Source organism: Pan troglodytes, chromosome 18, assembly GCF_028858775.2.
Source record: "Pan troglodytes isolate AG18354 chromosome 18, NHGRI_mPanTro3-v2.0_pri, whole genome shotgun sequence".
Classification (NCBI taxonomy): domain Eukaryota; kingdom Metazoa; phylum Chordata; class Mammalia; order Primates; family Hominidae; genus Pan; species Pan troglodytes.
In genome coordinates this window covers 4,327,592-4,355,205 of record NC_072416.2, presented here as the reverse complement: position 1 = coordinate 4,355,205, position 27,614 = coordinate 4,327,592, and the positions used below count along the sequence as shown (strand labels likewise).

Genomic DNA, 27,614 nt, shown 5'->3' with positions numbered 1-27,614 from the left:
CCACAGCCTGGCTCACCTGTTGAGGGCGACCACAGCGGCTCCCAGCTGGTCCTGCACCACCACGGCCAGGCCCACCTCGAAGTGTGGCCTGAAACCCGGGGGCAGCACAGCTCCGTAGCCGGAGAGGCTGCCCTTGTAGACACAGAACTCCTCGCAGTGGCCCTGGCGACAGCGCCGCAGCAGCAGGGCGTACACCAGCGGGGCGCCAGCATCCTCCGCGTCATGCCAACCTGAGGGACGGTCCCCACGGCATCACGGGAGGGCTCCGCGACGTCACAGAGTCGGGGGATCCCGCTGCTACCCCCCACGCAGGCCTGCACTCACCCGTGCATTCGAAGTGCACCTTGGTAGTGAGGGCGTGCACAGCGCCCAGTGGGAAGAGGCGGCAAGAGCCCCCCAGCGGCGGGCGGTTGGGGGACAGGCGGATGGAGGCGCAGCCCTCCTCCTCGCCAGAGCGGCCCAGCACCGTGAGCGTGAAGGTGTATCCCTCGCCGTCCCGCAGCACGCCCCGCCGCAGCACCAGTCGCATGCCTGCGCTGCCCGTGGACGTGGTGGTCTCATCCAGCACCAGCGTCTTGTTGCTGAACGTACGTGCAGCCCACCGCTGCAGGCAGAAGGGGTGGTGAGGGGGCGCAACCCTCTGCCCTGTCAGCCCCACTTCTGCCTGCAGGCCCCGTCCCCTCGGCCATGGGACCCATCCCCAGCCCGCCCACACCCCGCTCAACACTCACCCCTCGCTTGGAGCCACTGCTGCAATTGAGGCAGCGGCCCTCCAGGTACACGTAGGAGCTGCGGCTCACTTCGTACACGGCCTGTGCCTTGCAGGACACACACTCCAAGGACACAATGGGCACCCGGCCACTCCGGATCAGCACCTGGCGTGGGAGTGGGGTTACCTCCAACACAGGTCTACTTGGCCTGCTGGAAGGTCTGGAGGACCCATGGAGGATGCTGCTCCCAAACTCCAGCTTTCCCAGGGGCCTGGCCACTGCCGGTGAGCTCAACCCTCCCAGGATACTCATCCGGTTTGCCACCTTCCAACCTGGGTGGCGGAAGGGCATACACAGGGCAGAGGACACTGGGGGGTGTGTTCTGGTGTACTGGACCCAGCTGGAGCCTGGCAGGAGGCAGGCAATGCTCACTGAGGGCCCCTGGGGGGATGCGTGTGGGAACAGACGTATGTGTGGGTGTGAGGACCGCAGTTGCCACGTAGGCCTGACTCACAGACTCCTGCAGCCCTTAGCCAGGGCCTGGGTCAGGAGGCTGAGCCGGGATGGAACCTGCTCCCACACCCTCCCCTCAGACGACCCCTCTGGGCAGACCCCCAATCAGGCCAGCTGAGGAAAGCAGGGACTGGGGAACAGACGCCCACTCTGGGGCACCAGCAGGCCCCGCCTGACAGCAGCAGGAGCAGCCACCACGGGCTCAGGGTCACCAAGCCTCCTGGCCGGTCCAGAGAGGGGAGCGTGAGGGTGAGAACCGGCCCACCACATCCAGCAACAGGGACATGGGCTGGGGACAGTGGCTGCCTCTGGGGTGGGAAGGGGCTCTTCCTCACTGTTGGTATTGCTGGGGGACTGTGTAGCTTTTGCCACTAGGGTGTATGTGGCTTGAAGACTGTACGTGGAACTGTGGCAGGTTTGGAAGGAAGCAAAGCTGAAGCAGGCTGTCGTGTTACATAGAATTTGCATCAGAAACAGAGAGAGGAGAGCGTGCGGCCTCCACCAGCACTAAAACATGGAAAACAGTAGATGAGCAGGGAGGCTGGGCTGTCCAAGGCAAGTGGCCGAGGGGCGGGCGGCACCCACCGTCTGGTTGGTGGCCTCCTCCTTGCGGCCGGCCTTCCACACGGTCAGGCTGAAGGTGTACTCCACGCCAGCCGCCAGCCGCTCCCGTGGAATGGTGACCGTGCTGCTCCCGCGGGGCCCAAAGTTCAGCGCACACCCGCCAGCCTCCCTCTGCAGGCCGAGAACAAGGGGCGACGTGGCCTGAGAGCCCCATCCAGTTTTAAAGCAGAGCCCGGCCCAGGAGACAGCGCGGGAGACCCCCTCCCCGTGCTGGGATGGGGCCCACCAGGCACTGAGGACGCGCCAGGCCTGGTGGCAAGCTGGGTGTTCTCTGGGCTCATGGGTGTGGACGGGTGAGGGGCAGGGAGGACGGCCCTGCCACGCACTGACCTGTGTCGAAGCCACACAGGCCCAGTGGAAACTGAGCGGCGTCTGGTCGCCGTCCTCCAGGTTGGGGTCGTAGGACTCGCTCCCATCCAGCACCAGGTCCTGTGTGTCTGACCACACGCGGTATGAGCCACCCTCAATGATGGGCACCAGGCGCTCGGGGGCCACCGTCACATTGGCCTGGATGCTCCGTGCCAGTGGCGTGTCCCCAAATGACACGACAAATACAAAGCAGTAGTGCCCCACAGGCAGCGCCAGCCGCGGCAGCACCAGCTGAGGCCGGCTCACGTCCACGCCGGGCAGGGCCACACGCGCCGGGCGCCCCGGCCGCTGGCAGCTGGCAGTGCGGTACACCTCCCAGCGGTACTCAGTCTGGTAGGTGACGCAGTCGCGCAGGTCAACGTGGGCCTCCAGGTAGTTGCGCTGTGATCGCCGCATCAGCACCTGCAGGGGCAGGACCACGTCCACCTCCGGCTCCCGGCAGGCCAGCACCTGGACAGTCACCGTGGCCTGCGCCACGAAGAAGCTCACCAGGTTGGAGGCATTCACCTGCACGCGGTAGTCCCCAGGCCTCAGGTAGGAGTGCTCGGCCCTGGGCTCATCTGTGTCCTGCCCTGGCGACCCATCCCCAAAGTCCCAGTGGTAGGCCACGCGCCGGGGGCTGGGGCTGGTGGCGGCCTCAAACTGTGCCGAGCGGTTGGTGAAGCAGGGGCCGCTCTGCAGGGCCACATACTGGACAGCGTCCTGAACCTCCAGCACCAGCGTGCGGTTCTCACTGCCCAGGGCATTGAAGGCGCGCACCTGGATCTCCAACAGCCCCGCGGCCACGGGCGTGTAGGTGACGTCGCGGCCCGACAGGATGACCAGCGAGTCACCCTGGACCTTCTGCAGCGAGAAGTACCAGGCATAGGCGACCCGAGAGCCGCGCTGCACGCGGGCTGTGAAGTTCCTCTCAGTGCCCGTGGCGATGCCAGGCTCGCAGCAGTTGGGCACCTGCAGCCCGCTCACGGCCTCCAGCACCACGATGCGCACCTGCGCCTGGGCCCAGCTCACGTGGTTTTTGCCCTGCACGCTCACCACGTGGTCTCCGACGCGGGGGAAGCTGTGGGAGAAACGGGGCCCGGGGAGCACCTCGGGGCTGGCCCCGCCGACCTGCAGGCGGAAGGTGACAGCTGAGCCGGCAGCCAGCAGGATCTGAAAATGGACCAGCTGCCCGGGTGCCACCACCTTGCTGCTGGCCCACAGCACCAGGCCCACGATGGGCTCCTCCACCGTGAGGTTGTAAGTGGCTGAGACCCAGCTGACTGCGTTGGAGGCATTGAGCCGGATGGAGAAGGTGCCAGCATCCGGGAAGACCATGGTGACATGAGGGCCACGCTTGCTGCTGCCGCCGGGCACAGCCCAGCACCAGCTCACATTGGTGCCCGTGGCCAGCTGCCCCCAAAAGGGCACAGAGGACCCGGCCGCCACGAAGTTGCCTCCCGGCTCGCTGGCCCTGATGCTGAGGCCACTCACAGGCACCTGCACATCCACTTCCACGGTGGTGTTGGCTGAGCCCAGCGGGTTCCCTGCCGTCATGGTGACCAAGTGCAGGCCGGGTGTGGGGAAGCTGTGGGTGGTAAATGGCTCGGGGGTCTCCCAGCTCAGCCCCTCCTCCAAGGACCAAGTATATACGACACCACTGCCACCAGCCAGCTCGGCACTGAGGGTGACGCTTGTGTTGACGGCAGCTGGGTTCGGGGAGGCGGCCACCATCAGCCACCCCACAGGCTCCACGAAGTCCACGGTGCAGTCGGCCCAGGCGCTGCCCAGCATGTTGGTGGCCCGCAGCTGCACATGGTAGGTGCCGGCCTCGAGCGCGGTGAGCGAGAAGCCTTTGCCGCTGCCGGCCAGGGCCGGGCCCCTGTCCCTCCAGGCAGTCCAGCTGTAGGAGACATTGGTGCCATCCCTGACCACGGCCTGCAGCTGTACCGTGTGGTTGGTGGGGAAGTAGCGGCCACCGCCCACCACCTGCAGCCCCTCTATGAGCTGCAGGACATAGACGAAGATGCTGTCCTGGGCGGAGCCCACCTCGTTCTCAGCCGTGACGATGATATTGAAGGTGCCCACGGAGCGGAAGGTGTAAGAGATGGTAGGACCCCCAGGGATGGGCGTGCAGCGGTCACAGAGCACCCAGGAATAGCGCACATCACTGCCGGCCTCCAGCGAGGTGCTGAAGCTCACGCTCCCATTCAGGGGCACCACCGTGCGGCTGGCATTGACGACGAGCCCCCGCACGCGCCGCTTCACCGTCACATTGAGCCAGGCCTCGCTGCGGCTCACCTCATTCCAGCCGGCCACCCTAACGGTGAAGTCACCTGTGCTGTTGTAAGCGTGGGTGACCTCCGGACCCTCGAGCCGCCCACCGTCCCCCAGATCCCACACGTAGCTGGCGGGGCGCCCACGGCCCACAGCAGAGAACAGGTACGGCTGCTGCAGCTCCAGCCCAAGGGAGCCATTGACCTTGATGCTGGTGACCAGCACGGGCTCCTGCACCTCCACCAGGGCTGAGTCATTGGCAGCGGAGATGTTGTTGGACGCGGTGACTGTCACAAGATAGGAGCCTGGGTCTCGGTAGATGAACGTCACCTCAGGGCCCCCGGCACGGGCGGGGGCGGCTTCCTCGGTGCCAAAGTCCCAGGTGTAGCGGTAGGGGAACGGGGGCCAGGAACATGCCACCAGCCGGGCCTCGTCCCCGAGCTGCACAAACTGCCTCTCTGGCTGCAGGGTGACGTTGCCCACCTCTGGCTCCACGCAGATGCTGGTGAAGTAATGCGCCCTGTTCACGCGGCTGGACAGCACCAGCGCCAGGGGGAACGTGCCGCTCCGCGTGAAGTTGTGTGTCACCGTCGGGCACCCCCGCACGGTCGTGTTGGAGGAGCCATCCCCAAAGGTCCAGTCGAAGAGGTAGTGGGCCGGGTTCCCGGTGACATAGGCCGTGAGCCGCGTGTCAGGCTGCGTGGGGATGCAGGCGGCAGGCTCGACGCGCAGCACCTCCAGGACGAAGACCAGCACGTGCAGGCTCTGGGCCAGGTGGCCGGCGGGGCTGGCCGCACCCACGGTCACTGTGCAGTTCTGTGCCCGCAGGTACACATGCTCCACTGTGGCCTCCGGGCCCGACAGCACGGTGCCGTCCCCCATGTCGAAGGTCCACGTGATGTTGTCGCCCGTCTGCACCGCGGCGCTGACCACCACGGGGGCGCCCTGCTCCACGGCCAGGCTCATGTCCACGCTGAGCCCACGGAGCTCCTCAAAGACGCGCACATCTGCCTGGGCCGCCGCACCGCTCACCGTGTTGTTGACCTCCAGGCGCACGTGGTAGGTGCCCCTCGAGGCATAGGTGTGGTTGGCAGCCGGCTGGCTCTGGGTCAGGACAGGGGAGCCGTCCCCGAAGTCCCACGTGTAAAGAACACCCCCAGGCGAGGGCAGCGGGTGCGGGTAGAAGGTGACGGGCCGGCCGGCCACCAGGACGCTGTCACTCACACCCACAGCCACGGAGGGCAGGGAGGCGCGCACGCTCACAGACACCTGCTGCGTCAGGTTCTCGAAGGCATTAGATGCCAGCACGGTCAGGACGTACTCACCTGTGGGGACAGGCCCAAGTGGGGCAGCCGCGGCACCCCCACCTGCTCCCCACCCGCTCGGCAGAAGCCCCTCGCCTGAGGAGCCTGGGGTGAACGGCTGCACCTGAGGCCTGGCCTTAAGGGTCCCAGGCTCCCAAGCCACGTGCGGGACGGAGCACAGGTGCAGCAGCACTGAGGGCTGCCTGGTGAGAACGGCACCGCCTCCAAGTGCAGCTGCACTCGGGGCAGCAGAGCAGCAAAAGCCAGGCCGGGGAGGGTGGGGGGGGCAGTTCAGGGGGCCCAGCTTCCCTGTCCACTCCCCCCACGCCTGGCCCCTCCCTCACCCCAGTAGGGGCCTAAGCCATCAGCCCAGGTGAGGTCACAGTGAGGGCTGTTGGGGAGGAAGGGGGGCAGCTTGACTGGGGGACTGGGGGGGCCCCGTGCTCAGAGCCTGAAAGGCAGTGGTCCCCTCATCCCCTCATCCCTCACCTGGGGCAGCGTAGGTGTGCGTGACATTGTGCTCCACCAGCACCTGGGCCACCGAGGGGTCTGGAACCGGGAAGGACTCGTTGTACGGAGGCTGGAACTGGTGGAGAGCCTGCTCCCCATCCCCAAAGGTCCACCTGCCGGGGCGGTGGGTAGCAGTGAGTGAACCAGGACAGGGGTGCACGGTGGCGGGGCAGGGGGTGCTTGGGACCCAGCCGAGGCTCCACTCTGCAGTCACGCCCCGGGCCTCCATTCAGGGCCCACCCGGCTGTGCTGAGGCCTCTCCCGGCTCCCGTGCAGCCTCAGGGCTCCTGTGCACCCAGTACCTCCCAACAGACAGGGAAACCGAGGCTCAGAAAAGCAACCCCCTGATGTGGGGTCCCTCGGCTGAGGCTGGGACAAGAGCCTGGTGCCCACCCCAAACCGGCCCCCGAGTCACTCACAGGAAGGCCACCTCCACGGCCGAGTCCACCAGCACGCCCGCCGTCAGTGCCAGCGTGGCATTGGGGGACAGCACGGCCGGCACTGTGGAGACCCGCAGGCCCTGCATCCTGTTCATCCGCTCCACGGTGACGTTGTAGTTCACGGTGACGTTGCTCACGTGGTTGGAGGCCGTCAGCTGCAGGGACAGGCGTCAGTGGGCCCAGGTGGCAGGTGAGAGGCCTGGCCCTGCTTGGCGTCCCTCCCTCCACTCACCCACAGCCATGGCAGCGTCCTCGGGCAGCATGAAGCAGAGCAAAAGGCAGAGGTGAAGGTGGAGCCTGCCCCCGCCCCGCCCCGCCCCGCCCCATCCCCTCCCCTCCCCACCCCCGCCCACCTACTGAGAGCTTGAAGACCGCCGCGCTCTGATAAATGACATTGAAGACCACGTTCTGGAAGGTCAGGGACTGCTTGTCGTTGATGGTCCACCGGAAGACCATGTCCGAGCCGGCCTCCACCACGGGGCTGTACCTCTGCGGGGGGACTGGTGTCAGCCTGGGCTCTGTGGAGGACTCTGCCCTTAGCCTGTCGCCTCCTGGACACACCTCCCGTCGGGCTGGAGAGTCCCACGCGGGGCACAGAGGAGAGGAGGTGCCCGGGGCTCTGCATGCCATGGGAGCCAGGCCCGGGCTGGGACACTGACTGTCCGGCTCTCCAGCCAGCCATGTAGTACTACTAATGCCTCAACCTCTCTGTGCCTCAGTTTCCCCATCTGTAAAGCAAACCTAGTACCAGCTACAAAGAGTCCACCTCTCTCTGAGTCTTCTCAGACCCTCCCGGGGCTCCTGCCCCAGCTCCTCAGCCAGAGGGCTCGGAGCAGTGAGGGGAGGCACACGGGCCTCACAGGGACAGCACCTACACTGGCTTACAGAACCCAGGACGGGCTGCACAGGTCACGCCATTTCTGATGGCCCCTCCCAAGGCCCCTGGTGAAGGGGCAGGTACCCGCAAGACGGAGACAGCCCTGTCCCCCATGTACCCAGCATGGTGGCACCGCGGGCAGCCCGCAGTTTCCCATCAGGGGTTCAGACTCCAGCTCAAAAGCCACTCGCTTTAGCCAGGCGAGAACACAGCAGAGGGCGTGAGAGACTCACGGGGGCTCGTGTGAGGTCAGGGAGTGGAGTTTTAAATTCATTTCGTGAAACGAGACAGTGGAATGAGTTAGCGGAGCCGCTGTCAGAGCCGTGACTTTCCAGGAATTTAAAGCCCACCAGGTAGCCTGAGGAGCCAGCCAGCAGGACCTGCCCGGGGCCGACGTCCCCAGTAACTGGGCTGCTGCCCTCACTGGGAAGCCAGGCCTCACGCCCTGTGTGAGCATCCTGTCTGCAGGCACCTGCCTGGGGGCTGGTGGCGGAGCCTCGGCCATACTCACCACTAGGACTCCCTGCAGTACACGGGCCTCGGGGCTGGGCGTGGCGCGGAGGCCACAGATGGGCTCCTCCGCCGTCACCTGCAGGCTGAGGTTGGCCCGGCTGGCGCTGTTTTCCACCACAACATCCACCACGTGCTCCCCCTCACTGAGCCACGGCAGTGCTACCACTGAGAACAGGGTATCATTGGTCTCCCAGGGGCAGCCGGGCACGAAGGTGGCCACCAAGGCAGGGCAGGCATTCTCAAAGCGGGCGCTGACATTGCCCCCAGGCCAGCGAGCTGTGGCCGTGGCGTTGGCACCAGAGTCCACCTGGAGCACCAAGGCTGAGCCGTTGGTGGGCACGTAGAGGCGGCCGTCGCGGGGGGCAGGGTAGATGACCCGCAGCCCAGCCACTGGGGAGACCACGTCAAAGCTGCAGGACAGGTTGTGCCTGGACACGCCATTGCCCACCTCTGCCCGGACCTCATAGCGCCCAGGCAGCCGCAGCCCAGGGTTGGGCCTCAGGCCCAGCAGCACGGTGAGCTGTTCTGTGGCTGCAAGCAGCCGCAGGGCACAGGCAGGGCAGGCCCAAGTGCCCTCCAGCTGGGCTGGCAAGTGGGGCAGCCATGACGAGGCGTTGGCGGAGAGGTACGGGGACTGGGGACCAGGGTGGCCGGGAGCCGGCGAGCAGTGCAGGAGGGCGCCAGGGCCAGCGTCGTGCTGCAAGCCAACGAGGTCACCAGGGAGCATGAGGACATCCTGGCCGTGGAGGGTGACCTGTGGAGAGGGAGGCAGGGCTGCATCACGTCCTCACGGTCATGGCCCGTGGACCCCCGCACGACGGATGAGGGTGGACACGCAGGGCTCCCCGCTTCGTCAGCCACACCTCAGGGAGCCTCCCCACAGTGCTCATGACAAGGACAGGCAGGACAGTTGCAGACAGGGGGACACACGGGGAGAGGACACAGGCCAAGACCTGGCAGACAGGAAGGAGCGGCTGTGCTGGGAGAGAGGAAGAGGAGGCACAGCTTGTGCCAAGGGCCCAGGCGAGAGCTTCTCCCACTGGGAGAGGGCCAAGGGCACTGCAGAGGTCGGAGGTCAGAGGTGGCAAAGAAGTGGGAGGGGCCTGCAGGCTGGGTGTGTCTGGTGAGCAGACCCAGACCTTGGGCAGCAGACAGGAAGGTGGCCTGAGGAGATGCAGGGAACAGACCCAGGTCAGGGCCACACACCGAGTACTGCGCGGGGGGCCCCGCGGGAACGGAGAAGAGGAACTCTCTCCATAGCGCATAGGGGGCCCCGGGTAGCCCTGGCCCTGACGTGCAGCCATTGGCGCAGGCCTCGGGGTGGCAGGAGGCGTCCAGCGGCAAGCAGATGTTGGCTCCAGGGCACCAGCGTCCCCCTGGCATGCACGCGGGGGCCAGCTGGGTCCTGTTGTCCGGGGACCTGCTCTCAGGCTCGCTGCCGTTCTCCGGGGTCCCTGCGAGGAGGGGAGGGTGTTGGGGCCCTGATTCGCCCACAGGCCACCGTCAGAGATGCCCAACTGCCTGCACCAGCAAGCCTGGCCTTGCTGTGAGGACAGGTCTCCCCGCCCGGGCAGCACTCCCAGCCCAGTGCTGCGTCCCTGTCTCCGGCCAGCCGACTGACCCAGGCCGGCCCTCAGGCAGGCCCCACTCAATCCACCCCCAGGACACCCGGAATGAGCTGGTGTCTCTGGAACCCCTGCTCTGTCCACCTAAGACTGGGAACCACTCTGGTGGCCACGGGACCAGCAGACGTGAGAGCTCAGAGAGGCCACCCCGAGTCCTGCGGCGCCCACCACCCACCACCCCAGAGTCCCACCTGCTGTGCTGAGGAGCCGGTACACCTGCAGCCGCAGCTGGGCGGGCCGCCGGAGCTCCTGGGTCCCAAATTCGGCCGTGGTGAGGAAGGCTTCACGGCTCAGACGCAGGCCCGGGAATACCATGACCTGGTGGGCAGGGGGCCGCCTCAGCTCCACAGACCCCACCCCAGCCTGAAGCCCAGACTCCCCCCACCCGAACTTCCCAGGAAGAGGGGAGGGAAGGAGAGCCAGCCATCAGACCCCCACAGGCCTGGCTCCTGTCGCTCGAGAGGAAGACTCCGATGGAAACTGTCCATGGGGGGCAGGACCCCTGACCTGCCTTTCGGGAATAACTCACACACACTCAGAGAAAAGGCCTGGGGGTAATGTGAGGAGACGCTTTCCTCTCTGCACTCTGGATTTTCCCAACCATCTTCACTGGGCACAAGCAACATTAAGGCCCCCAAGTTTTTTGGCGAGACCCACAGTGGGCAGGGCAGGCAAGGCCTCCAGGGGCAGGCAGGAGGGCAGGTTGTAGAACGTGGGGGGCCGACTACCTCCACGGGCTCGTGCGGGGCTGAGAGGCTGTCCTGCTGTGCCAGAGGCATCAGGGGTCCCTGCGGGTCCCCACTGGGCGCTCCCACGAGGAGGTTCTCGGCATCCTGCACTGGGCCTGGGGTGGCGAGTGCACAGTGAGGCGCCGGGCCAGGGCCCAGGACACCAGGACGAACAGACTGGGGACCGAGCCGCCCGAGAACCCCCCCACCAGCCCCTCCTCCTCAGCCCAGGTTCCACCACGGGCGCCCGGCAGGCCCCTAACCACAGCCAGCGTCTCAGGCCCCTGCCTGGCCCCCCGCACACCTCCGGGCCGCAGCTCGCAGACGTAGCTGTGCGGCGCTGAGCACAGGTCGGTGTTACACCACCCGGTGGGCCCGAGCCGGACGCAGTGCTCGGCTGTGGCTGGGTGTGGCTCCCCAGGCAGCCAGTTCTGGCAGCTCTCCAGGCTGAAGGCCTCGCCCTGCGGTGCCGGGCCCACCTCCACCCCCTGCACAGTCGAGAAGCCGATCCACACGTCTAGGCTCCTGGAGGCGGGTGTGGGATGGCAGGGGGCTCAGGGCACTCCTCCATCCTCCCACCCTCACAGCAGCCCGCTGGGAGCCCCATCACTGTCCCCCTTTCCAGATGGGGAAACTGAGGCTCAGAGCCCGGAGAGCAGGGCCCACCAGCCCAGGCTCACAGCAGCACCCACCCACGGGGCCTGTGGGCACCGGCAGGGATCCCCGTGCAGGCCACCTCCCGTATGGCGTGCCCAGGAGTGTCCGGAGGCTGCCCCCCGCTCGCGTCCACCTCTGCATCTGCAGAGCTGACAGGAACGGCCCCACCGGCCGGTGCCACCTGCTCACCAGGGCCGGCCCAGCTCCCACCTCCCTCCTCCTGAGACTCCCCAGCCACAGGCTCTGCCCCAGTGCTTCAGAGATCTCCCAACCTATGGCCCCTCGGGGTGTGGGGGCAGGCACCTGGTGACCCGGGAGACCAGGAAGCGCTGCACGGCGGGACTGTCCACCATTGCCAGGGCGGCCCCGGCCCAGGCCCGACACTGCTCCTGCGCCTGCAGCCAGGCCGCCTTCTCCACCACCAGGCGGTAGCAGTGCCCGTTGCCAGGGAAGATCTCCGTGTCCGAGGGGCAGAGCGGGTGCACCGCTGGAGACCGGTGGGAACGAGGGTGTCAACGGTCAGTGTGGGCCCAAGATGGGGGTACTAGGCTCTGCCCCATCTGGATGGCCCTGGGGAGGAAGGGGAGTGGGCAGCAGACACTCACCTCGGGCCGGCTCCTCGCCCAGGGCCACGATGCTGTAGGCGGCCTCCAGGCCTGAACCACCGCGGTTCTGGATGCTGAGGTCGAGGCTCTCGTCACTCTGCACCGAGGACGGGCACACAAGCTCCAGGGCGGCAGGTGCCGCTTCCACCTGCACGTCTGTCCCCAGCAGGGCTGAGCTGGCCCCCAGGGCCAGCACGGCCGTCACGTGATAGCGCCCAGGCAGCACATAGCGATGCGAGGCAGCCGGCCCAGCGGCATCCACCTCGGCGGAGCCATCTCCGAAGTCCCAGCGTGTGGCAGTGACAGGGAGCGGGGCAGCGATGTGGAAGGCTGCTAGCTGGCCAGAGGCCAGGGGTCCGTGGGGCCCCACCAGGGCGGCCCCTGGGGAGGCAGGGAAGACGTGCTGGAGGAGGGTGGGGCCCCTACAGGTGGGGGCAGGAGGCGGCGGGGGGCCGGAGCAGAGGGACAGGCAGGCGAAGGAGGCACTGGAGGGCTGGGCCGCCCCACACAAGCACCAGCCCTGCTCCGAGAGGGCTGCGAGGCCCTGGCCGGTGGAGAAGCAGAAGGCGCTGCAGGCCTCTGGCTGAAGCAGGCCTTCGTGGGCAGCTGAAAAGGACACTGCTGCCACGGTGCCTGAGCTGTTGTCAGGGAGGCAGGCGACATACTCCTCACCTAGAAGAGGCAGCCACTGGACCCCAGGTTCTGCTCCTCCTGGCTCCACCCCACGCCCCCCCATCCGCCCGCCGCACTCACAGGCTCCCATGCTGTTCCCTTGGCCCGGAGGCCCCCCCCCAGAGAGGCCTTCCTGAGCCCTGCCTAGTGTCTGCAGGGCCCAGGTCCCACCTGGCTGGGAAGGACAGAGCTGGCCCCACCCACCGGCACTCACCACAGCCACTGTCCAGCAAGGGGATGCCAAGCAGAGGCTGGCCAGCCAGGGAGCCAGGCCCAGCACACGTGGCTGCCTCGGGCTGCACCACCCGCACCTGCTGCTCCTCCGCCCATCGCGGCAGCCACGCCAGGCCACAGTCACACTCAAACGGGTTCCCACTCAGGTTTCTGCGGGGCAGGGGCAGGTGTTGGGGACCAGGTCTGGTGGGAAGGGTCTATGCCAGCCCCCCACTGGCAACCAGGCCCTGGAGCCACCCTGACAGCACCGCCTCCCCTGCCCCAACCAAGCCGGCACTGGGGGGCTCCAAGCAGGCAGTGAACTGCCCCCAGGATCTGGTCTCAAGCCTGGAAGGGGACACGGACCAACTGGGAGGGCAGAAAAGATATTGGGGGCCTGGGGTCCAGCCAGGACCCCACCCAAAGAACCACAACTTACATTTCACTTAAATTAAATAAATTAGCAAATATTCCTTCTTCTAATGTAGAAATCTTGTTGTTGCTTATATCCCTGGAAGAGAGGGGGGATTCGGCAAAGCTGACGGAAGCCCCCACAGCTGAGCAGCAAGAGGCGGTGCCGCCCGCCCACCCGGAGTGAGCCCCGCATGCTGGCACGACTGGGGGACACTCACAGCTCTGCCAGCGCCGAGAGGTTCGCCAGGAGCCCAACATCCAGCGCCCGGAGCAGGTTGTGGGAGACGTCTCTGAGGAGTGAGTGGCCGTGGGTCAGGGCCAGAGCACTTAGTAGGCCAGAGGCCATCCCTGGGCCCATCCCACACATTGCCAGCATCCCCAAGCTATGGCCTCCCACCCTTGAGCTCCCCACTCCCAGAGGTCACGAGGGGCCTTTCTGATGGAAGACCCAAATGAACACTCATCTGGGGAAACCAAGCCAGGAGAGGCCTGGGGGCCTCAGCCCTCTGCACCCATCTCAGCTCTATGCCGAGTGCCACATGGACCTGTCCACCCAGGGCCAGGAAGGGCACGGACCCCCAACCCATCCCACGCAGAGCCAAGGCCCCCCATCCCCTGTCCACAGTCCCCCATAGAGCCAAGGTCTCCCAACCCTGTCCACAGCCCCCACACAGACTCGAGGGGCCCCCATCTCCTGTTCTGAACCCAACAGGGTGGTCCCACTGTGGGACCACAACCAGGTATGACTGTGTGAGAAGCAGGCTCACGACCAGGCTACCAGGGAGCACAGGGGAGCAGGCGCCACCTCGAGGCATAAACCCAGAGAAACAAGACCTCCAAGACGGCCAGGCACTGGGGCACACGCCGGTAACACAGCACCGTGGGAGCTGAGACGGAAGGATCGCCTGAGCCCAGGATTTTGAAACCACCCTGGGCAACACAGTGAGACCCCGTATCTACAAAAAATACACATTAGCCAGGCATGGCGGCATGCGCCTGGGGTCCCAAGTACTCGGGAGGTAGAGGAGAGAAAAATCACTTGAGCCCAGAGAGGTCAAGGCTACAGGGAGCTGAGATCGCATCACTGTACTCCAGCCTGGGTGAAACGGCGAGACTCTACCTCAAAAATAAATAAATACATACATAACTAATAAATAAAACATCAAAGACCAGCCGACCTAACTCCATCTAAAATACACAACTTCTACGCAAAATATAAATAAAATTAGAAAACCAACTACAATCTCAGAAAAGCACTAGCAACTCAGACGACATACTAAAGGCCAAAAATACCCTCCTGACACACAGCTAATAAAGAAAAAGCCAACTATTCCAGTTAAAAAGAAGAAAAGGAAACTGGCTGTGGTGGCTTACGCCTGTAATCCCAGTGCTTTGGGAAGGCCAGGAGTTTGAGACCAGGATGGACAGCATAGCAAGACCCCATCTCTACATGGAAAAAAAGAATCAGCCAGGCATGGTGGTGTGTAGCTGTAGTTCCAGCTACTCGGGGGGCTGAGGAGGAAGGATCGCTTGAGCCAGGGAGGTCGAGGCTGCAGTGAGCTATGATTGTGCCACCGCAGTCCAGCCTGGGCGACAGAGCAAGACCCGGTCTCGAAAGAAAAGAAAGAGAAAGCAAGGAAAGAAAGATGGCCGGGCACGGTGGCTCACTCCTGTAATGCCAGAACTTTGGGAGGCCAAGGTGGGTGGATCATGAGATCAAGAGATCGAGACCAACCTGGCCAACAGGGTGAAACCCCGTCTCTACTAAAAATGCAAAAATTAGCCGGGCATGGCGGCGGGAGCCTGTAGTGCCAGCCACTCAGGAGGCTGAGGCAGGAGAATCACGTGAACCCGGGAGGCGAAGGTTGCAGTGAGCCAAGATCACGCCACTGCAATCCAGCCTGGTGACAGAGCGAGACTCCATCTGAAAAAAAAGAAAAAGAAAAAGAAAAGAAAAGAAAGAAAGGGAGGAGAGAGAGAAGAAAAGGAGAAGGGGAAAGGGCCGGGTGCAATGGCTCCTGCCTGTAATCCCAGCACTCTGGGAGGCTGAGGCGGGCGGATCACCTGAGGTCAGGAGTTCAAGACCAGACTGACCAACACGAAGACACCCTGTCTCTACTAAAACTACAGAATTAGCCAGGCGTGGTGGCAAGCACCTGTAATTCCAGCTACTCAGGAGGCTTAGGCAGGAGAATCACTTGAACCCGGGAGGCAGAGGTTGCAGTGAGCTGAGATCGCACCCCTGCACTCCAGCACCCCATCCTGCAAGAGTGAAGCTCCATCTCAAAAAAAAAAAAAAAAAAAAAAAAAAGGACGGAGGGTGAGAGGGAGGGAGGAAAGAAAGAGAAAACTCCAAAAACAAAAAAAGAAAAACCAGGCAATTAAAAGCAGCACAATTGGTCACAGCCGTGGGAAAGACATCCCATGTCAGTAGTCAGTGAAGAAAAAGCAACAGAAACCACAGGGCGGCAGCATGTCTCTCTTTTCAGAGCTGCCCCAGTTACAAACCAGGTCCTGCAGCTGGTGATGCGGAGGTGAGAAGCCAGAGAGCTGGGGCAAACCGAGAACTCCACCTCCCCTCGGCCTCAAGCACCTCGGGGGTCACCCTGCCGCCCACCCTGGGCACCCCTCCTGGTCCCACGCACTCCCAGTAGTGCTCCTGGCACAGGGACTGTGGCTCCGCAGGTCTGCACACCACCCCCCTGCTCCCCAGGACCCCGAGGCCTCACCTCCTGCCACGGGCCTCTACTTCCCCAGGTGTCACCCTCCCCACGAGTGACCCAGCAGGTGCCTCCGCCTAGACTTGCTCTTCCCAGCAATGACCACCCGGCAGCCAGGTCCAAGCCGGGGCGGCCTCCATCCCTGAGCACCCGCCCAGCCCCTGCCGGCCCCCAGCCCTGAGCACCCGCCCAGCCCCTGCCGGCCTCCATCCCTGAGCACCCGCCCAGCCCCTGCCGGCCTCCATCCCTGAGCACCCGCCCAGCCCCTGCCGGCCTCCATCCCTGAGCACCCGCCCAGCCCCTGCCGGCCTCCATCCCTGAGCACCCGCCCAGCCCCTGCCGGCCTCCATCCCTGAGCACCCGCCCAGCCCCTGCCGGCCTCCAGCCCTGAGCACCCGCCCAGCCCCTGCCGGCCTCCAGCCCTGCTCCTCCCACAGGAGCTCCGCTCCCACAGGAGCCTACCCGGCGCAGGAGAGACGCACACACAGGCTGCCCAGTGGGGCCCGGGGCCAGGGCAAGCGCTTGAGAAGGGAACCAACAAAGAAGGGGACCAGAGGCCACCCCAGCTGAGGGGACAGAGCAGCCGAGGCCTTCTCCGTGCCAGGAAGCAGCACCAGCCACGGACGGTGGAGCCGGGCCCTCACCTGGGCTGGGCGCCCAGACAGATGAGACGCTGGGCACTGGCTCCCGGAGCTTCTCGTTCCATCTGCGGATGGAGGGCACGGTTGGGGGTGCAGTTCCCTTCCCCCAGGGGCTGCGGGACACTCAGAGAGCCTATGCCAGTGCCCTGGGCTCCGGGAGGGGAGAGGATCTGGGGGCCAGACACACAGGGAACGGCCCCTCCGGCAGGGCCACCGCTTCCCCCCAACTGAATCCTGCTTCTCTGCCGTCCCCTCCTCTACACCAAGGTAGGGACACGGGCTGAGGTGCTCCCCACTGCCCATAAGGATGGGTGGGCCCACAGCCGCGCTGCTAGGCATCCACACCATCCCCGCCGTGGAGTGGGACAGGGTGGCGGCTGGGAGACCAGCAAGTGGCCATTCTCGGGACAGGGTGAGGCAGCTGGACTCACACCCGCTGCCCAAGCACCATGCCCGAGGGGGAACACTGTGCCGTGAGGAACTGCAGTTAGACCTGAGGAGGGACTTTCCAGCGGCTGCGGCGGCAGCAGAACCAATGCTTTAGGGAGAATGAGGCACCGGGACCCGAGGCGCAGCAGCCCTAAGGGGCGAGAGGTGCTGCAGAGGCCACGGTGAACACAGGCAGGCCCCCTGGAAGGGACACAGCTGTGAAACTGCCCCGGGGAGGGGCACAGGCTCTCGAACCTGCCCCCAGGCATGGGGAGCAGCTCCCACCCAGGCCACGGGAGAAAGGAAAGAAGGAAAAGTCTGAAGATGTTTGGCCACACCTCATTTTCTGGAAAATCCATCGAGTGGCTGCTGCTGGGAGCTGACAAGCCAGGGCAGGGGTGGGGGCAGGTCAGCCGAGGACCCCAGAGCCCCCCCGCTCCCCGCCCATCCCACTGTGAACCAGGCCTGGGGGTGCCATGGACACTTCTTCCACGCCAGCAGGCAGCCCCGCCTGTCACCGGTTCTGGCCATGCACTCCCTGCGTGCCAGGCTCCAGGCTGGCTCCTTCTCCCGGCCCTCACCCCAGCCCAAGGCCCAGAAATGCAGCAAGGTCTTGGGGACCCCGCTCAGCCGAGCTCCCAGGGCCCAGTGTAGTGGAATGAAGCTGGGGCCCAGACAGGAGCCAGGTGCAGTCCCCCAGGCCCCAGGGTGTGGAAGCGTCTGCCCTGGGTAGGACTCAGGTGCCCCCTGGGTGTGGAAGCATCTGCCCTGGGCAGGACTCAGGTGTGGGCTTCAGGGACAGGGACCAGCACAGGGGTCCCCGTGGAGTCCTCACCCCACTTGCTCTCGTACTTTTCCACGTCTCCATCTGCTTTTGCCATCGCCGTTCTGGGGGAACGCCAAGGCCTAGCCAGGCAGCCTCGCGCCAGCCCCCCCACCCCGCCCCTCGGGCTTCCTCCGCACCCGCCAGGTGACATCATCGCCGCTGTCTGATGCCCTGCCCCCACGTTCTGGTTCCCTGCAAGGATGGGGGACACAGCAGGGCCCAGGCATCTGGCAGCAGGACCACCGAGCGGCCCTAAGCCCAGGCAAGAGCACAGAGCAGAGTGCAGGGTCCTCTGGGGTCCCAGGCCCTTGCTGCCCCACGCACTCCTCACCCCAGTTCCTGCTATGAGCTGGAAGGGTGGGAGCCAGGTGCACAGGGACAGCCTGATGGGTGCCCGAGGGCCAGGATGCGCTCCCAGGGAAGCTGAAGCCAAGCTTGTCGGGAGGAGTACACCCCCATGGGGGGCAGGACGGTGCCCCAGCCCTGGGACACAAGGGGCCCCCAGCGCCGACCGTCCGATCTGGAAGGCAGGAGGAGTTAGGACCATCCTAGCGTGGGACCCAGCGGGCTCCTTAGCGGCTGCTGGGGCACCACTGGGTGGAGAAGGAAGTCCCAGGTGTGTGGCCACAGTACGGGTCTTCACCCCTTCCCAGCACCCTTGCCAATCCTGCAGCAGGAGCAGCAACAGCAGAGGGTGTGGCCAGGCCTGGAGGCTGCCCCTCCACACCCCTGTCACAGGTGGGGCCACGTCCCAGGGCTGTGGGCAGCAGGGCCAGCCTGCCGGCCCGAGGTAGCTGACACGTGTCTCATGCTGCAGCGGGTCTGCCCGCCACCCGGGCGTGTGAACCCCAGGTCGGGCCCCCTCGCCCTGGAGCCTCGGCCCTTCAGGGGTGTTCCCAGCCAGGTGCTGGCTCTCCTGCCCTCCCCCTGGGCTCTGCCCACAGTTGGTGCGAGGGTGGGTGAAGCCTGAGGCTGGCAGGGCCGGGAAGTCTTGGGGCTGGGCCTTCTGCCCCACAGGCGCTTCTGGGCCGGGGGAGCCGGGGTCGGGGCATGCAACAGTGGGACTGAGGAGAACTTCCCTGGGTGTGGGGCAGCTCCCGGGGCCCTCCCAATCCACAGCAGAGGGAATGGCCCCAGACAAACCAGACCTGCCTCAGAGCCTCACACTCAGAGCTGAGTGCCCCAGGTGCCCACTCCCCAGACCAGATGCTGAGTGGGGTCTGGGGGCCGGACAGAGCCCCCAAAGAAACATCTGCACATTCCAGACGCGTGTGGTCAGTGGCGGGCGTGCGCCAGGCCCGGCACCCCCGCCCGCGCTGGCCGCCTCACTGGAAACTGGGCTGGGGGGACCGGCTCGGAGGGGCCGCCTGCGGAGCTTATGTAACCGCTCCTCCCTCGGCAGGGGCAGGACAGGACGCCAGACCCAGGGAGGCCCCGTGCCCCCTGCCAGGCCCCGTCCTCTCCTGGAGGAGCCGGTTCCCCTCCGCCCAGCAAGAGGACCCCCAGGCCCGTCCCTCCCGAGAGCAGGCCCAGGGTGAGGAAATGGGCTGCAGTGTGGGCGCTGGAGAGGACAGGGGACAGGCGGCAGTGCCACCCCCACTGCGGCCCCTTCCTCGCTGGGCCAGCCGAGCCATGACCTCATCTGTTTCCCTCTGTGCTGTGCTCCTTTCCATTTAAGGAGAGTGAGGCGGCTTCCAGGGCCGGAAATGATCCTGTTTAAATTAATGGGCTGCAGTTTGGGACGGTGCTCATTTGAAAAAAAACAGTGCAGCCCCGGGCTGGGCAGACGGCTGCTGGCTCCGCCTACCACTTCCATGGGGAGGGCCAGGGAGGCCGGCCACAACCCTGGCCCCACGAGGGGTGGGGGTTGCAGCCTCTGATAGAGGACGAGGCTGCCAGGCCCCAGGCAACAGAGCCCTGCACGAGGGTCTCTGGGTCCCAGACACGGGGTGTGAGACTAGCCGGGGAGCCCCAGGCTCAGCGGCATTCTGTCCTTACAGATCCCTCCCACGGCTGAACTGTCCCCAGGATGAGACGCCGGGGGTGACATGGGCAGCCTCGGGTCCTCCCGGGACCCACAGGCAGGCACAGGGATGGAGACTCCGGCCTCGGAGGCCGAACGAGGGAGACGAGAAAGGGGAGTCTGCGATGTCCTTGCCTACACTGATGGAAAAACACAGCCAGCTCAAAAAGGGCCGTTTGGAGACGAGCCCACCTGTGGGGTGTAGGAAGGAGAGCGCTTCATACGTATGCCACCTGCCGCTGGGGTCGGGGCCACCCTTCCAGTTCAAGGGGAGAATGAGGGCCGGCTCCTGGTGCCCCTGCACGCAGCTGACATGGAGCCAGGCGTTGCGACCCCCTTGCATCCCTCTCCACTCCCACCCTTCACAGCCTGTGTGGGCAGGTGCTGCACTGGCCCTATGCTCCTGATGGGCACACTGAGGCTGGGCACACTGAGGCTCAAGGGGCCCTCCTCCTCCCCCAACACCATCCCCCAAACACCTCCCCGGGCAGCCAGCAGGGTCCAGTGTGTCAATGGAGGAAGCCAAGTTAGGAAGCGGGTGGGGGGGGGGGCGGCAAGCAAACTGGCCATCTGCGCCCGGCTGTGCAGGCACAGCAGTGCCCTGGAGAGGGCAGCGGCACAGATCCAGCGGGGCAGCCGGAATCCCATCACCCACTCGGCTGTGGGCACAGCCAATGATGGCATGAGCCATCCTGAGGCCAGGGCCACGATGCACAGTGGACGGGCTCAGAACCCGGAGCCCCTGTACTCCCACAGCTGTGACGTTCCCTGGGCATGGGCTTGCCCCAGCGCTGGCCTCATTCCTGCCTCAACCAGAAGGAAGAGCTGGCTTCCGCCTCTGCCTGGGCACAAAGCCCTTTCCGAGGTGGCCTCACAGAAGCCAGCCTGTCTTCAGATCATGGCGCTCCTAAGGTCAGGAACGCCAGGCTGGGCCAGGGCTGGGCCTCGGGAGCTGCAGGGAGAAAAGGACCCAGCCCGCCTCAGCCCCAGATGGAGCCCTTCTCCTGCCACCAGTGCCTGGGCACCCCGGCCCCTAGGCGAGGACAGCTGCCAAGCCATGAAGAGCGAGGTGTTCTGGGAAAGGGCGTGAGCTGCATTTTCCAGCTGCGCTCACTCTGCAGGGAGACTGTGGCGCCCCCGCCGCTGTGCCCGCAGACGTGCCCGGCCTCAGCCAGCTGGAGCGCAGGCAGCAGAGTGCAGGCCAGGCCCAGACGGCAGCGGGATGTTTTCATTCCAGGGTGCTTGGCGGGCTGGGCTGCCGTGGCCACTGCAGAGCTCCGGAAAAGAACACGTGTGTCTCCCTCCAAAGTATATTCCTCGCTGGAAAGCAGATCCCAGGCAGGGTCTCCCCCACGAGCAGGGGGAGAGGCACCCCAAGGTGGGGGAGCGAGGGCAGTGGCAGAACCACCCCATACCCTAGGGGACCCAGGGAGGGGCTTGCAGATGCGGGACCCACATTTGGCAGCGGTGCCCGGCCACTGTCACCAGATGGTGGCCAGCGCATCACCCACACGTGGGCCAGGATGGCAGAGGAGATCCACAGAGATGGCTCCAGCAGGAGGCCCTCACAGAGATGCCCTGGCCTCAGAAGAGCCAACAGAAAGCCGGGAAGGGGGACGTCGAGGCTCAAGCTTGGCACAACCTCCCCAAAGCTCCCAAAGGCTCTCGGTGCCCACCAGCGACAGCGCACACCGCCACCACCTAACAGCAAGGATGCCCGCTCAGGGCGGGCACTGAGCGGAACTCAGGCAGTGCCACTCGCCAGCTTACGTCAAAAGAACAAAAGGAGTGAGGACGGTACTCGCGGCTCTGCCAACACTTCCCAGCCCCGCACGTCTCACACACACCAGAACGCGTCAAAAGGCACCAATGGGCAAACACCCAGATGTAGGCACAAGCAGGAGTGGGCCGGGTCTTGTGAGCCCCCACAGCCACGCGGCCCTGCGCTGAAGCCACCGAGGCTGGGTGCTGAGGGGTCCATAGGAGTCCACCCGCCCAGGCTGCACTGGCTCCCGTCGTCCAGTGTCCGGTCTAAGCACAGGCACAGTGCCTGGCTCTCACCCTCAGGCTGTTACACTCTGCTCTGTGGCAGGGCAGGTCTCACAGTGCATGGAGGACAGGGGAATGCGCCCCTGGAACCCCTGAGGGAACCGACAGAGCTACTTTAACAAGTTATGATTGTTGGGGCTGCCAGTGGCTGAGCCAGGTCACTGCTACACTGCCCTGCAGGGTGCATCTAATCATGGAGCCCACTTTACAGGTGAGGAAACTGAGGCTGAGAGACTGGACCAAGGTCACACCAGAAGTGGAGGTGCTGGGACGTGAACCCAGGTCTGACTCCAGGGCGCAAATTCCCTACATCTGGGTTCCCAGCCTCCTTCCTGAAACTGAACAGGAAACTAGAGGGAAGGGACACAGCAGGGATGAGCCAGGGAGGGAGAGGTGGGAGGGGCTGGCAGCACCCAAGCAGCTGCACCTGGGCGCAGGGCCCCTCGGCCCCTCAGCCCCTCGGGGAGTGCAAGCACATCCCAGCCCGACTCGGAAGCGCCACTGCCACCTCTGTCTATAAACCAGGGCACTAGTGTGGGCCCCAGGCACCCTGTGCGGCTCCAGGGGTCTGCCCCAGAGCATGCTGATGAAATCATCTCCACCACGGCTTCTCAGAGCCTCAATTTCCTGGTCTGTAAAATGAGACCAGGAGTGGCTGCAACCCTGCAGTGCCGTGATGAGGTATGGAGAGACAAGAACACAGAGGGCTCAGCGCGGGGCCCGGCGTGGCCACGGCGGGGAGAGGGTGTGGACTCTTCCTAGACCTTTTCTTTTTGAGACAGAGTTTCACTCTGTCTCCCAGGCTGGGGTGCAATGGTGCAATCTTGCCTCACTGCAACCTCTGCCTCCCAGGTTCAAGCGATTCTCCTGCCTCAGCCCCCAAAGTAGCTGAGACTACAGGCATGCGCCACCATGCTCAGCATTTTTTTTTTTTTTTTTTGAGACAGAGTCTCGCTCTGTTGACCAGGCTAGAGTGTAATGGTGTGATATTGGCTCACTGCAACCTCCGCCTCCCAGGTTCAAGTGATTCTCCTGCCTCAGCCTCCTAATTAGCTGGGATTACAGGCGCCCACCACCACACCTCGCTAATTTTTGTATTTTTAGTAGAACGGGGTTTCACCATGTTGGTCAGGCTGGTCAAACTCCTGACCTTGTGATCCCCCCACCTTGGCCTCCCAAAGTGCTGAGATTACAGGCGTGAACCACCGCGCCCACCCTGTTTTGTTTTGTTTTTTTTTTAAAGACCGTTTCCTAGTCGCCCAGGCTGGAGTGCAGTGGCACCATCACAGCTAACTGCAGTCTCAACCTCATAGACTCAGGGAATCCTCCCCCCTCAGCCTCCCAACTAGCTGGGACTACAGGCACCACCACTAATATCTATTTATTGGTCTCGCTATGTTGCCCAGGCTGGCCTCAAACTCCTGGCCTCAAGCCATCTGCTCTCCTAAAGTGCTGGGATTACAGGCGTGAGGCACTGCGCCCGGCTGGACAGTGGTTTTGATTTCCGTTTCCCTCATGACTAATGAGGCCGACCATCTTCTCACACGCTGTTGGCCATCTGTGCGTCTTCTTTGGAGAAATCTCTGTTCAGATCCTGTGATTTTTTTTTTTTTTTTTTTTTTTTGAGACAGGGTCTTGCTCTGTGACCCAGCCTGGAGTGCAGTGGTGTGATCACAGCTCACTGCAGCCTTGATCTCCTCGGCTCAAGTGATGTCCCACCTCAGTCTCCTGAATAGCTGGGACCACAGATGCATACCACCACGCCCGGCCAATGTTCTTTTATTTTTTAGAGACCGGGGTCTCACCCTGTTGCCCAGGCTGGTGTGAAACTCCTGGGCTCAAGCGATCCACCCACCCTGGCCTCCCAAACTGCTGGGATTCCAGGCGTGAGTGACCCCTTGTCCATGTTTAAACGGGGTCCCTGTCTGTTGTTGAATCATAGTGTTCCCTGTATGATCTGGATGCAAGCCGATACTGCATGGATGACCTGCAGGTGCTCTCTGTCTCCACAGTCGCCTCTGCAGTGTGGGAGCTCGGGTGCCCTACATTCCCAACTGCTGCAGACACAACCAAAGCCTCCCCATCCCTTCCCCCACCCCTGCCGGCAATCGCGTACAGGAGTGAGCGTGTGACTTCTTGTCCACATTTTTGTCCACAAGTTTGGCGAGTTTGCACCCATGTCTAATAAAGAAACTACCGTTTCTCACGCAGGCACATTCTGAACGCCCGAGTGCGGGAGCCACGTAAGACCCGGCTCAGGGACCCCGGGTGAGGCCAGCTGGACATGCAGGATGCAGGTCCTCATCACTGCCTCCGCTCTGCTGCCAGGGCTCTTCCTAGAAGACACGGGCCTCTCCTAGGCTCTCCTGACAGAGGCCCTACCCCTGCCCCCGAGTCACCTTGCCCCTTGGGGACTCTCTCTGGGCAGCTCCCTGTGGGAGCTTTGAAACCTGGCTTCAATGTCACCTGCACTGGGGGTCCTTCCAGGCCAGCCCCCTCCCCATCATCCATCTCTGTCCTTGGAGAATCATCTGCGTGTTGGTTGAACGCGGGCTCCAGTGATAACGGAGCCCTCGAGGGTGGCCCTCCTTCCGCTGAGGGCTCATGGAGGCCTTGGTGACAATCCCTAGTCCTCGCTCTCAGGATCCAGGGACCAGAAATGGGAGCCAGGGGCCCCTCCGTGGCCTGGCCAGCCCCCCAAGGAAGCTGTGTCTCTGGCAGTTGCGCTCTAAGGCATCAGGCCTAGGGGTCGCTCCAGAATGCCTGTCTTCCCCGACGCCAATCCCAGGCAGGGGCCCCGGGGTCTGCCCCTCCTGCCCCTACACTCTCCCACACTCTCCTGTCATTCAGGGATGCGGGTGGGAAAGGGCAAGGCCCCGGGTGCTCCTATATTTTACATCAGTGAACCAAGCACCTACCAAGTCCCTCGATGTGCCCAGTCCTGGACCCCAGCATTTGCGAGACAGCAGCAGACCCAGGTGACCCCCAGCCAGGGTGAGTGGCAACCAGCACCAGAAGTGGCCTTTAGAGCAGGGGGCCCTGAGCTGATGACATCTACACCTAGGTCAGTGCCAGCCAGGACAACCTCTGGGACAATGGGATGTCGGCTCCAATGACCAATTTACAAGAAACACGAAGGACACACTCACAGCACCACGGAGGTGACACCATGGAGGTGGCACCCCCAAGACACAGCGAGAAATCCAGGCTGCAGGAGCCAGTTTCTTCAACAAATTGCACAAGGAAAAAGAGAGGAAGGGAAGCTCCTAGGCATCATCGGACACTTAAAAGACAGGCGGTGGCTCACGCCTGTAGTCCCAGCACTTTGGGAGGCCGAGGCGGGCGGATCACGAGGTCAGGAGATCCAGACCATCCTGGCTAACACGGTGAAACCCCGTCTCTACTAAAAATACAAAAAATTAGCTGGGCATGGTGGCGGGCACCAGTCCAGACTACTCGGGAGGCTGAGGCAGGAGAATGGCGTGAACCCAGGAGGCGGAGCTTGCAGTGAGCCGAGATGGCACGGCTGCACTCCAGCCTGGGCAACAGAGTGAGACTCCATCTCAAATAATAATAATAAATAAATAAATAAATAAAATGCATCACTCACACCTGTAATCCCAGCACTTCGGGAGGCCGAGGCAAGCAGATCACCTAAGGCCAAGAGTTCAAGACCAGCCTGACCAACATGGTGAAACCCCATCTCTACTAAAAATATTTTTAAAAATTAGCCGGGCGTGGTGGCACGCGCCTCTAATCCCAGCTACTCAGGAGGCTGAGGCAGGAGAATCGCTTGAACCCGGGAGGTGGAGGCTGCAGTGAGCCGAGATCACACCATTGTCCTCCAGCCTGGGTGACAGAGCCAGACTCCGTCTCAAACAAAACAAAACAAAAGACATCAGCTAGCTGGTCCAAGCACAGTGGTGTTCACAACGAATTGATCACAGCCAGGTAGAATTCTTCATTCTTTCTCCAGTCCCAATGCTTTGCTTGACCAGCCTTAAAGACACATATATATTTTTGTCTGGGCACGCTGGCTCACACCTGTAATCCCAACACTTTGGGAGGCCAAGGCAGGCGGATCACTTGAGGTCAGGAGTTTGAGACCAGCCTCACCAACGTGGAGAAACCCCGTCTCTCCTAAAAATACAAAATTAGCCAGGCATGGTGGCACATGCCTGTAATCCGAGCTACTGGAGAGGCTGAGGCAGGAGAATCACTTGAACCCGGGAGGCGGAGGTTGCCGTGAGCTGAGATCGCGCCACTGCACTCCAGCCTGGGCAACAAGAGCGAAACTCCGTCTCAAAAAACAAAAACAAAAACAAAAACGTATATATTTTTAAAAGACATTGGCCGGGTGTGGTGGCTCACACCTGTAATCCCAGCACTTTGGGAGGCCGACGTGGGCAGATCACGAGGTCAGGAGATCGAGACCATCCTGGCCAACACGGTAAAACCCCGTCTCTACTAAAAATACAAAAATTAGCTGGGCACGGTGGTGCACGCCTGTAAACCCAGCTACCAGGTACTCGGGAGGCTGAGGCAGGAGAATCGCTTGAACCAGGGAGTCGGAGGTTGCGGTGAGCTGAGATCATGCCACTGCACTGCGGCCTGCAGACAAGAGCAAGACTCCGTCTCAAAAAAAAAAAAAAAAAAAAAAAAAAAAGACGTCAACTAATTGCAGTGTGTGGACCTTATTTGGCTCTTAATTCAAACTATTAAACCAAAAATGTGAACACACCAGGCCTTCGGTGGCATGAAGGAATTGTCTGTTGTGTTAGGTGGGTCTGCAGTATTGCGATGCCCTCCAAAATGCTTGCAGATAAAAGGGTGGCTGGAATTTGGTTCAAAACATGGGTCAGGGCTGGGCGTGGTGGCTCATGCCTGTAATCCCAGCACTGTGGGAGGCCGAGGCGGGCGGATCATCTGAGGTCAGGAGTTCAAGACCAGCCTGACCAATATGGAGAAACCCTGTCTCTACTAAAAATACAAAATTAGCCAGGCATGGTGGTGCACGCCTGTAATCCCAGCTACTCGGGAGGCTGAGGCAGGAAAAGCGCTTGAACCCAGGAGGCGGAGGTTGCCATGAGCCGAGATCGTGCCATTGCACTCCAGCCTTGGCAACAAGAGTGAACTCTGTCTCAAAAAAAAAAAAAAAAAAAAAAAAAACACATGGGTCAGGAGGGAGAAGGCTCGGGGCAGGGAGGGCAGGGAGGGCAGGGCAGGCTCTGGGGTGGGGGGTCTGTGAGTCAGCCACGGCTCTGCCCACGTCTCCCCACGAAGCTTCGAGCCACACAGAGCAGCACGTTTTGCAGTATGCCATCTTTTCCAAAAGCCACCACCTCTCGGCAGCATCATTAACCCAAGGCAGGCTGTGGCCTCAGAAGCCCTGGCTGTCCTCCACCTGGAACTGGACACAGCTGTCCCTGCTGAGCTTCAGCAGCCAGGGAGCCACAAGTGGAGAGGCACCTGCGTGAGCCCCCCAGGAAGGCTACTGGTGACACCCCGACAGCAACGCTCCTGGACCCTTAAACACCTGCCAGCAGCTGTGATCTGTGTCCTTCACCTCTCCCAGCTTGACCCCTCTTCCCTGGGGAAAACCCAGCCGTCTCCCCGAGGAGGAGTTTGCAGGGTAGACAGCAAAATGGCTGGGCTGCCCCCACAGCACAGAGGGTGGCCTGGGGGGCCAGCCAGGGCCTTAACATCCTTCCTAAGGCCCTAGTTTCCCATGGGTCCCCTCACCCCACCTTCCAGAACTCTCCCAGCGGCGGCCCCAGGTGTGTACAGAACAGCACCCACCTGCCCACATGAGGTCACCCTGTGCCCTGTTGCACACTTGAGGGGCCTGGCATTCGGAATCTTGCCAGCTCAGGCTGGGACAGGCCACCAACTCCCA

The 27,614-nt window shown here is 63.3% G+C and overlaps 1 protein-coding gene across 8 annotated transcripts in view; it reads right to left on the bottom strand.

Annotated features, from left to right (window-relative positions):
- PKD1 (polycystin 1, transient receptor potential channel interacting) overlaps positions 1-27,614 on the bottom strand; it is a 47,824-nt gene that overhangs the window by 18,052 nt on the left and 2,158 nt on the right. For 4 of the 8 annotated variants that reach the window (XM_063796457.1, XM_063796458.1, XM_054668686.2 and 1 more), the window contains exons 2-19: positions 13,249-13,320; positions 13,056-13,127; positions 12,618-12,787; positions 11,732-12,403; positions 11,430-11,613; positions 10,774-10,994; positions 10,470-10,585; positions 9,933-10,059; positions 9,323-9,570; positions 8,115-8,870; positions 7,084-7,215; positions 6,706-6,881; positions 6,266-6,399; positions 2,178-5,797; positions 1,809-1,958; positions 732-875; positions 325-604; positions 17-230 (exon numbers count right to left, since the gene is read on the bottom strand). In XM_063796457.1, the coding sequence (XP_063652527.1) occupies positions 17-230; positions 325-604; positions 732-875; positions 1,809-1,958; positions 2,178-5,797; positions 6,266-6,399; positions 6,706-6,881; positions 7,084-7,215; positions 8,115-8,870; positions 9,323-9,570; positions 9,933-10,059; positions 10,470-10,585; positions 10,774-10,994; positions 11,430-11,613; positions 11,732-12,403; positions 12,618-12,787; positions 13,056-13,127; positions 13,249-13,320 (7,488 nt within the window). Of the gene's footprint in view, positions 1-16; positions 231-324; positions 605-731; positions 876-1,808; positions 1,959-2,177; positions 5,798-6,265; positions 6,400-6,705; positions 6,882-6,958; positions 6,978-7,083; positions 7,216-8,114; positions 8,871-9,322; positions 9,571-9,932; positions 10,060-10,469; positions 10,586-10,773; positions 10,995-11,429; positions 11,614-11,731; positions 12,404-12,617; positions 12,788-13,055; positions 13,128-13,248; positions 13,321-16,394; positions 26,905-27,614 lie in introns of those variants that run through there. The other 4 variants (XM_054668689.2, XM_054668690.2, XM_063796459.1 and 1 more) reach the window with 4 other exon arrangements.